The sequence below is a fragment of the Gavialis gangeticus genome, unplaced genomic scaffold, assembly GCF_001723915.1.
Source record: "Gavialis gangeticus isolate Ggan-Ray unplaced genomic scaffold, GavGan_comp1, whole genome shotgun sequence".
Classification (NCBI taxonomy): Eukaryota; Metazoa; Chordata; order Crocodylia; family Gavialidae; genus Gavialis; species Gavialis gangeticus.
In genome coordinates, this window is record NW_017728991.1 from 7,356,124 (window position 1) to 7,366,153 (window position 10,030).

General features: G+C 42.2%; 1 protein-coding gene and 1 long non-coding RNA gene across 16 annotated transcripts in view; one reads left to right on the plus strand and one right to left on the minus strand.

The window, feature by feature from the left end:
• The window catches only part of PECAM1 (platelet and endothelial cell adhesion molecule 1), a 110,631-nt gene extending 102,692 nt beyond the window's left edge, over nucleotides 1–7,939 (plus strand). For 5 of the 15 annotated variants that reach the window (XM_019516662.1, XM_019516654.1, XM_019516689.1 and 2 more), the window contains 2 exons: nucleotides 620–642; nucleotides 6,623–7,939. In XM_019516662.1, the coding sequence (XP_019372207.1) occupies nucleotides 620–642; nucleotides 6,623–6,652 (53 nt within the window). In that variant the 3' untranslated portion in view covers nucleotides 6,653–7,939. Of the gene's footprint in view, nucleotides 1–619; nucleotides 643–1,499; nucleotides 1,720–3,209; nucleotides 3,265–6,622 lie in introns of those variants that run through there. The other 10 variants (XM_019516688.1, XM_019516703.1, XM_019516707.1 and 7 more) reach the window with 3 other exon arrangements.
• The window catches only part of LOC109297121, a 22,590-nt gene continuing 18,227 nt past the window's right edge, over nucleotides 5,668–10,030 (minus strand). Inside the window, exon 3 of the long non-coding RNA XR_002097212.1 lies at nucleotides 5,668–6,261. This is a non-coding gene — a long non-coding RNA (uncharacterized LOC109297121). The remainder of the gene's footprint in view (nucleotides 6,262–10,030) is intronic.

Consider the following 10,030-nt stretch of genomic DNA (forward strand, 5'->3'; position numbering starts at 1 on the left):
CTGCTGAATAGTCCTCCATCGTGATGACCCCTCCTTTCCATTGGGAGTAAGCCTCCTTTTTGGCAAGGAGACATTCCCGGATGTTTTTAGTGAGCCACGGAGGCTTATATGCTCTCCTGCTCCCTTTGACCCTCCTGGGGATTACCTTCCCCTGGGCTTGGAGGATCGTCTCCTTAAGGAGCGACCACTCCCCTTGGACACCCGGCTCCCCTTCCATCTGAGTCTTCAGCGCTTCTCCAACTATCCTTCTTAGCTCGTTGAAATTTGCCCTCCTAAAATCTAGGGCCACCACCTGACTGCTTGCCTGGAGTTGGGGGCTCCTGTCTTGCTGTGTAGTCTTCAGTCAGCAGAATAGATGAACATATGCTTGCATTTTATTGAAGTCAGTCTTTGAAATCAATAGGTACTGATCACATGCTTAAATTAGGCACCTGCCTAGGTACTTTGCTGGATTGGAAGTCTGAACATTCACTTTCTAGCCCCTCAGCTAGCAAGTATATACCATTGCAAAATACTGAATACAGTGCAAATTACCTTAATCTAAGCATCTCATTTATTTGCACATAAAGTTTGTCATGCTGAAAGATGGCATTCTTCTAAGCTCTCTTTTATTTTCCAGATTCTGGGGAAAACAGATACTCTGTAAGTATATCTGTTTTGTTTTTTGAAATTTAAATCGAGACTGGAAAAATGTATTATGTTAAACGTTTGACTAGTAAAATAGCATACCAGAGCACTTACTTGCTTTTAACCTCATAACACTTTGTTGGATACGTACAAGCAAGATTTTCTGCACTTTATTCCTATATTGGTTGACATTAAAGGTCATATGGAGCACCTGATATTGCAGAAGCTAGCATGGGGCATGGATGGCACTCTCCAAAAGGATGCATTAAACTGCCAGGCTGGTTTTACTTAGAGGCACCAGCCATCAATCTGACAGGGCAGCCCAACACTTTCTGCATTTACTTTTATCCAATGTATTAGAAAAAAGGTTGACTAAAAGGATGCTTGGCAGGATGTGTGATATTCTAAGGATGTATTAATGGAAAGCAAATTTTGACCCAATTACATCACTTATTCTCATCCAGTCAGACATTAGAAGCAACACAGTCTGACTTCAGAGCTCAGTCAAGCTAATCATTTGTGGTTCAAATTTTGTGCATGATCTTTTGGTGAATAGTTTGACCACCAAGCCAATTGGAGAGAAAGTCAATTTGCAGAGAAAACAAGAGGCTAAACGCCTTGAATGAGGGATTGCTCAGCTCTGCTAACTGCAAGAAACAAAGAGCCTGCACTTCAGAAATGTGGAAATTACTGTTATTTATAGAATACCACCCACAGTGCCTACAGGGCACTGTTCAATCATGTGATGGCTATTAAGTATTATTATTAACACTGTTATTGTGCTGACACCTGAAATCTGTTGGGCACAGGGGAGACAGACGGGTCAATGCAGTCCCTGCTCTGAACTGTTTATAATGTCGATTATTTTTCAGATGAGAAACTCATAGTAAAATGCACCTGCCTTCACGAGAGTGTAAAGTTGCACAAAGAGAGGAGGATCATATCAGGAGGTCAGGTTGTGAGTTAATTTGACCTCAGGAAAAAGGTGTTCTGACAGATAACTCATGAAAAGTGTGAAGACAGGAACTGAGGCAGATGTCGGTGAGAAACACAGGGATCCAGTCACCTGCTGACTTAAAGCAAGATAATGGGATCCCTCCTCTAGCCTTGCCTTGAATGATCTCAGTCATTGGCAGGGTCAGCACCATGACCTCAGTTACTTGCGTCCCCAAGCAGAAGCCCAAGGGGAAAGAAGTCTGTGTTTGCTTAGATAAAATGCTAGCCCAACTCCAAATGAGAGCTAGCGTGTTTTTTTTCCTGCTGCTTGATGTGACTCAAAAGCATTTACTTAAAAAGAATTCAAGAAAATAAGAAACTCATAAATAATAATCACAATGGCACTGTCTGCAGCAGCTGACGACAGACATTTGAGCTCTGAAAGTCAGTGCTGCTCCCTCCATCAGCGCTTGCATCCACATGGGAAACAAAAGAAACCCTTGACATTGTTTACAGTCTCGCGGAAGAGCAGAGAAGTTCACAGAGCCTGTTTAAGTAAATAGGCATGTTTTAATGGCCAAATGGGGTTTTTCATGGCTTTGTCTCTTCTAGCTTAAAGGCTGGGCTTTTGTCTTTGATCTTAGCTTCTAAAATTAAATCAAGCCAAGCTGTCCTCCCTGTTACACCAGTCAGACCCCAGGATTTCACTAGGGGAGAATACAGCTCGTTTCTATCAGGCTCTAGGGTGAAGGTGGTTTGGGACCAAGGAAGACAGATTGTCCCTTCTCAGCACTCTGCATTGTCTTTTGGAGACCAACCTTATTTTTGGGGGAGCCCTTGGGACTTCAAGAGGAGTTTTGGGGTGGGCAAGGCATGCAGGACGGGGCACTTTGTTTGCAACTTACCAGCAACTTCAGCATCCTCAAACGGGGTTTCTACACACAATCCAGCTGTTAGCATGACCTGAGCTCTTGCAGTATGCAGCCAACACATGTATTTCCCAGGTCTATCGGGATCCAGGGGGGGTTTGTGTTACAGGTCAAAACAGAATTTCCAGGCAGCCCCCTGGGTTCTTTCTCCACCTCTGTCACTAACTTAATCAACTAATCACTAACCTAAATTGAGTTTCACACTCTGTTGCACAAATGGGCAAGCTGAATTTAGTATCTCGCTCATTGGAGTGCTTAGTCTTTTCATTGATTCAAGTTTACAAAGCACTTCTTGCTCTTTGGATGAAAGGTACTATCGCTGGGCAAAACTTAAGCACTTTGGGATTGTTTTGGGGATTGGTTTTCCTCATTTACCAGTAAGGAGACCTGAAGGCACAACAGAGTGGTATCATGGGGCTGTTTTGCTTTCTGAATATCATACGGTTTGCTTACAGTAAATGTTTCTAAAAACCCCGTGTAAACCATTTTGGATATAATTAATTGGGCTCTGAGATCTTGCTGTCTCCTGGCATGCTTCATGTGAGGAGGAGATGATTTCAGGCTGATGTTTTCCTTGTCTTACTTCCTACATAAAGGTAGATGGACTGTCACAAATGTTAATTTGTTAGGAATACCTTAAAGAAAGGTCTGCTTTCCAGCTAGTTGTGCATCTTACCTGAGTTTTTGCAGAGGTCGTCTCTCATGGTTGTTCCACAGTCCACAGATTCCTGGTAGCGGGACTGAAGCGTGCCAGCAAAATTAACACCGTAGAGTGAGTAAGAGGCTTCTCAGAAAATGCATTCTCTAGTACAATGCATGAGACCATGTTGGTAACCTTGACACATTCATTTAGCATATAGAACATTTCCATTATTAAGCATCCCTTGTGCAGCTAAATACTTTAACGGCTGCTGCTTAAATAATTGAATTGCTGTTGCTTTTGCATACGTGGTAAACTCCCTTCCCCCAATCCTGATTTATCCAGACCTGGGGGATCAATCCTCAGTGAAGTTCTTGGTTAAAAGCAGGCCTTGCATCCTTCACTGCTGAGGAGCAAGCTTGAATGTTTTGTGCTTTCTCCAGAGAAGTGATATACTGTGAGGATCAGAAGGGTAGATTTGCTCATAAATTTTCCTTTTGCCTCTCAATTCTGTTAGGCAACATAAAAGCAGAGAAGAGGCAAAAAGAGTCTTTTGTTCTCATTTTTTGGTGGTACTTTTTCTCTGGAGCTTATTTTTACCAAGTTCTGTGCTCTGACTTACCTCAGAAGTACAGATCATCTGAGTGCGAATCAATCATCAAAAGGAAAAGGCTCCTAGTAACCTAAGTGACTTGACTTTCTTCCACAGATAGCTTTCTCCTGCAGAAAACAGAGGAAATGCTTGTACACAGATCTTGAGCATTCATTACCTGCCATTATCACAGAGATAACACCACAATGATCTATGGAGTGGGACAGATGGCAATAAGGAGCTTTGGAGGGGAGCCCTATTTGTAGCCTTGTTATCAGGGGGTCAAGGGGCACAAATAGCCCTTTCGATTCCAATAACAGTAGTGAGTAGGCAAGACTGGATCCTTAGTGCCTGCTTCCTGTTTGAATTCAGACAGCAATGTATATCCCACATTTCAAATAAACCTTATTCAAACATGATATTCTCCAAGAAAATCTTAAGGCAAAGCATGGTTTTCATGCACTCTCTTCCACACCCATCCTCTACCTCTACATAATTGTTAGAATAAGTATAAACCAGGCATGGAAACTGTGAAGACCTTTGCGGTCTGTGCAGTGTGAGAGGATGATGAACGTGAGGTCAAGGTTTTAATAAATAAACAGAACGTTAACCACCTGGGTGACATTATACAGATTCCCAGAAAGACGTTGGTATGAACTTTAGTCAAAGAGGGCAGTGTATTAGCCTCCCAGCCACCTGAATTATTTAAATTGCATTGTGGTCAAATGCAGCGATGGTCCAGATCTAATTTTCGGGGGTTTCTGGTCACTTCCCTGGTTCTTGTCAGCTTCAGGATTTTGGATCTCAGGTTCTATCTATGGGTTTGAAAAATAAATGGGGATCATTGGGGTTTTTTGTTGCGGTTTTTTTGTTATTTTTTTTTTTAACCTAAAATCAGCTTGGAAGTGTCTGGAGTAAATTAGTTGAATTACTCAGAGAGGAACTGGGAGGAGGTTTCCTTCCTGAAATCAGAGCTGGCAATCTTTCTAAGTTATTTAATGGTCTTAGTTTCTGAAAACATATTGAAGGAAATATCTTAACAATGAGATAGCCACTTCGCCAAATACTAATTTGGTATTGTGTTGAATGTACTGTAGCAGTACATTCTGACTTCATGGTCCCTCTCCCATCATTTTGACTTGTTTGTTTGTTTTATTTTGCCCCGGTGGTAAATGTGGACAGATGGCTTCACGCAGGACACAGTGTACTTTCAGGTGTACATTAGTATAAATGCAAAATACACCTTCTGGGGGACAAACATCTCCTATTCTCCACCTACGTGGAGAAATCTTTGGGTCTTAACACATTGTCTGTACTGAACTGATCTGAAGTCATCTCATAAACTCAGTGTGAAATGGGGATCTCTTTGCCAACAGTGCAGTGCAGCCACCTCTGAGGTGGGACATGGCATCTACTTAACTGCACCCAGTAGTGCTACACAATAGCTTAAGGCAGGAAATGAAGATGAATGGTGTGTCCAGTCAGAAATGTTGCAGGAATTCTAGACTGTCAGGATGTGAAGGGCAAAGTGATCCTGTGAAATAAATACAGGTTAGAAACCAGAAGTTCTTGAAGGCTAATTCCAGTTTTTGCCCCTGACTCCCAGAGAAGTTGCATAAGACTAGATCCACAAAGGGCATCAGGCACTTAAGTGCTGCCAGATTAAGTGATTAGGTTACAGGGCACCATGTCATCCTCAGCAGTGGATTATCTGAGACTAGCTCAGGGGTCAGTAACCTCCGGCACTCAAAGCCATTTTGCTCGGCACACCACAGCCAGCCCAGGCTCTAAGCAGCTGCTGCTGGCCATGGAGCCCAGGCTGCTCCCAGCAGGCGGCTGGGAGGCTGCAAGCCCTGCTGCAAGCAGACTGGGCTCTGTGGGCCGGCTGCAGCCGGGAGGCTGCAAACAGTTGCTTTGGGCTCTGGCATGTCAGCACTCCAGCACCTTCCAAGGTAGACATTGTGGTTTTTTCGGCACTCTGGCCAAAAAACATTGCCTACCCCTGGACTAGCTTATACACCTTATTCCTGGGTTGAGGGTTGGAGTCCCCCAGTGGAGTAAAATGCTTCCCTCCAGCCTGGAATTCAAGGTATGTGCATGCAGCACATTGCTGAGCTGTGCAGACATACCCAAGCTAGCCTGCGTATCAGAAGCATTGAACTGGTGCTAACATAGCTAGCCAGGAAGTGCCCAGAGAAGGGTGGAACTTATGACAACTTACCCCGCCCCTGACCCTATTTTATGAACGTTTCCTATTGGCTCGCTGAAGCAGCTACCCCAATCAGTATGCTGGTTGCTGTGGTTTCTATTCTGAGACACCACCCCATCCAGTGTATGCAGCAACTAGCACCTAACTCAGGCCTGTGCATGCTGCTTGGTCACAAGCCACCTAAAATTTGGCACTGCAGTGTTCTGCATTGTGACCCCCCCCCAAATCCTTTTATGGATCCAGCACTTGAGCTAAGATATTAAAATTTGAGTGTCTAAAGTTAGGCAACTGATTCTGTATCTGTGTGATATACGTGTGAAGAAATGGCCTGTGAAGAAGTGGCCACTCCCTTCCCACCCTCCCCATCCCTCATTTGACCTTAGTGCTCAGTGCAACTAAAAATCTGGTTGCTTATTTACAGGTCAGTGCCCAAAAATATATGGACACAATTGTATTTTTTGCAGTCACAATTGCTTAAGTGTACACAATCAGGCTTGATATTTGTCAGCTTTGATCTCCTACTGTTGTCATTCTCTCTCCTTCTGATGGGTAATGCCATGATTAACTCAGTGCTTTGTGGGTCTTGTTGTTACCATAAATTAAATATTTAAGCAGATTTTGTTCATCTGAGAAAGAAGGAAGGTTGAATGTATGTTCACAAGGGTATTTTTTTCTCTTTTTCCCAACAGAAAATTGAAAGTTGTCCTGATGCCACTTAGAATAGCCAGCTCGAATATCAACTGCTGGGAGAAAAACACAAAACCAAACCCAAGATGGAAGATGTTGCATCTGTTTCAAAAAACTCTGTGACACTTATTTAAGGATTTGCCAGGCTCTTATTTTTCAATGTTTGTTTCCTCAGGGTGAACAATAGAGATGTTCCTAAAGCACTGAATTAAAAATTTGCAAATAAAAGTGCTAATGGGAAAATGCCTATGGTGACCAACAGCTTGAGTCCCCCTCTTCAATTTCTTCCTCTAAACAGTTTTATTTCTCTCATTTCTGTTTTATCCTGCCCTGGGAAATGGGAGTAGAAGTGCAGCAGAGTAAGGTTGTGTCTACAATGCAGTTACTGCTGTGACTACAATGTGGGGTACAGATACATGAGCTAGCTTCAAGTAGCAGTGGGGTTGCGGCTGCTGGAAGCTCTGCCAACATGGGTTTTACAGACTGTTTCGAGCTGCAGGGGACAGACTATTACTGGTAGCCACACCAACTCTTTTATCACTATCTGTGCTACATAGTAATTGCAGCACTCTAAATTTATCTTGAAATATGGGCTCTTTTAAAACTTGGATATCCATACTGAGATTCAGAACTTCACCAAGTACACACATCAGTAGAGATGCAAGTTTTGGGGATTTTTTGTTAAATTGCTTCCCCTAGCTAAAAGTGTGTGGATCAGTTTGCCATATTGATTCTTTTCTGAAAGAATTCCTGACAGATCGCAGTCCAGTGACACAAAATATAATCACAAACTAAAAGCTCCAGAAGCTGAAGTTCTTTGAGAATGTAAATTTGTCCCCGATCTTGCACTCTATTCCTTTGTTCCAAAGCAGATTTAATTGTGGGATCTAGGTCTAGGTAAGAAGGTTGTCATTTTAAATGGCAAATATTCTTTAAAAAGCTAAACCAAAAAAAGAACCTAGTTATTCATACAGAGAAATTACAAGGATTTATATATACAGATATATATATATATGTGTGTGTGTGTGCGCGCGCTAACTGCTTTAAGCATTGCATTGAAGGCTCTGAGACATCTCCTTTCAAAGGAAAAAAGGGTTTTTTTGGCCCCGCCCCCCTTGCCAGTCTAAGACTATTCTGTTTCTTACAGACTAGTATTTTTTAATTTATTTTTTCCCTAAATAAAACATTTAAACTTCTCACAGATGATTTTGTAGCATATTTCTGTTGGCAAATGTATATACTAGCATCCCACCAACCATCAAAAATGTTACCACAGTGAATTTGAGAAGGTATTTTAATAAAGAAATCTTTGAACTTAACTTTGCATCAAAACCTTGGGTGTTTTCTTACTGGCTAGTTATATCAAAAATATCTATAAAGATCATTATTAGTGATAACTTCCATTGTGATGCAGATGTACGTAGTTATTGAATAAGAATATGATATCTCCTCCTCAAGTAACTCTAGAGACATGCCCCTACTGTACTAAACCAGTTTAATCTCAAATCAGTAGTTCATACTAGCCAAACTGAGAAATGTTAAGAACCAATGTAAGTTGTTCTACATTCAAACTAAAATGGTTGTGAAGTACATTAGCTAAAAGGAACATATTAGTTAAAAAGCTCTTTGGTACTTATTGTTTGGTTCCTTGCACAGCTCCCAGAACTGGTGGACTCTGCGATACTGCAAAATCCCGTACCATGGAGCAGCAGTGGGTGCATCTATTCATCTGTCTCATCTGTCTGTGCCCACGGACAGCCTGAATTGATTTAGATCAAACTTGCCTTTTACCCTACTGGCGGGCTTGTCCGCTCCAGCCAGTTCTTGGGATGCCGGTAGACGGCTTCAAGTACTTTTGTCTGTGTTTCAAAACCTGTTGGGGCATTAGATCAATGAACTTGTTCTGTAGTGAAGACAAAGCTAGTGGACCCATGCTGTAAACAAGAGGCTGTTCTGCACGATGAGTTCAATGTCCTGTTATATAGAATAGGATTTCCGATGCCAAGCAAGCCTCATTAGCCTGTTAAACTGAACACTTGGGAAAGCTTCTTACGTTTGTTATTGAAACAATGCCCAGATTTGCTGAATACTTAGACAGTAAGTTATTACAAAAATTGCCAATTTAGTTCTTCACATTTCTATCAACTCACCACGATTCACTCAGCAAATATACAAGTGTTCTTTTGCTGGAGTGGGGAGAGGAAGGGGAGAGAGGGCAGGGGGAAAGGGGATCTTTTGAGTTTATCACTCACCAATACAGTAGAAAGGAAAAAAAAAAGAGCAGGTGCGGGTGATTGATAAGGAAATGATTGATTTAATTTTTTGAAATAATTAATTTTTAAAAAATCCTGTGGTTTGGCGAAATTATTCCTGAGTAGTTTTATCTCTGTGTGCATCTAGCGTTGGCCTCTCTCATGGGGTTGTTTGTCCTTTGAATTAAAAAACCTTTTCCTGTGTATATCTCTTGTGTGCTGGAGGTGCACCCCATCTGGACCTGATGTGGAGGACATTTTGGTGCCAGGGACTAATACACAGAGAGAGAGGAAGCAGAGGGGCCAACTAGATGTCTCTAGGGAGTAGCAATGGCTAGAAGAATCTGCTGTTTTTCATCCTAATAAATCTGTCCTGCCACATGCTTGGGAAGCAGATAGTAGCCCCCCTTCCCATTTTGTCCCACACCTGCCTGAGCAGGTATCTTAAAATGTGTCATAGGTATCAAATACCTACTAAGGAAAAAAGAGAAAATGTCTTTTATTCCAAAGGGAAAATCTCATGAAAGGTCTGACCTGACAGCCATTGAAGTCCGCGAATGTTTTGTTCACTTGCGTGAGGTTAGGTTGAGCTCCTGTGTCTCCAGAAAGACTAAGTGGCATCAAGGCTGTTCCTGGAATATCTTGGCCTGGCAACCCAGCTGGCTTGCCTGAAACTTTCCAAGTGAAATTGCAATACTCAGAGGGCCCAGGAGAAAGTTATATTCCCCTTCCTGAGTATTTAACAGTGTTTCCCTTATTAATTTTGAGACTGTAAACTGTGCCTTGGGGTGTTTTGCAATTTCAGCCCTGCCCATAGCTGATTTTGCATTATTCACTTTTCTAGCATTATTTCCAGATTCACATAACTTGCTTTATTGCATTTGTTGCCGCGTCTCTAATCTTGGAAACCCCTATATCGCTCTGCGAGGCGACAGCCTATGAAAAGGAGATTCAGAGTTTCTGTTTGTGAACGTCCCTTGGAGTTTTCCCCATAGGGTGATGGGGTTTTCCTCCTGTAGACATGCTGTGGATTTCCCTGAAAGCCTGATTCTGGTTCCTTATCTGTGAATAATGTTAATAATACATTTGCGAAATGTGAATAATTCTTCTCCGTCTCATGCTGGGGCATATGTGGGTGAAACTTAAATGATGAACATT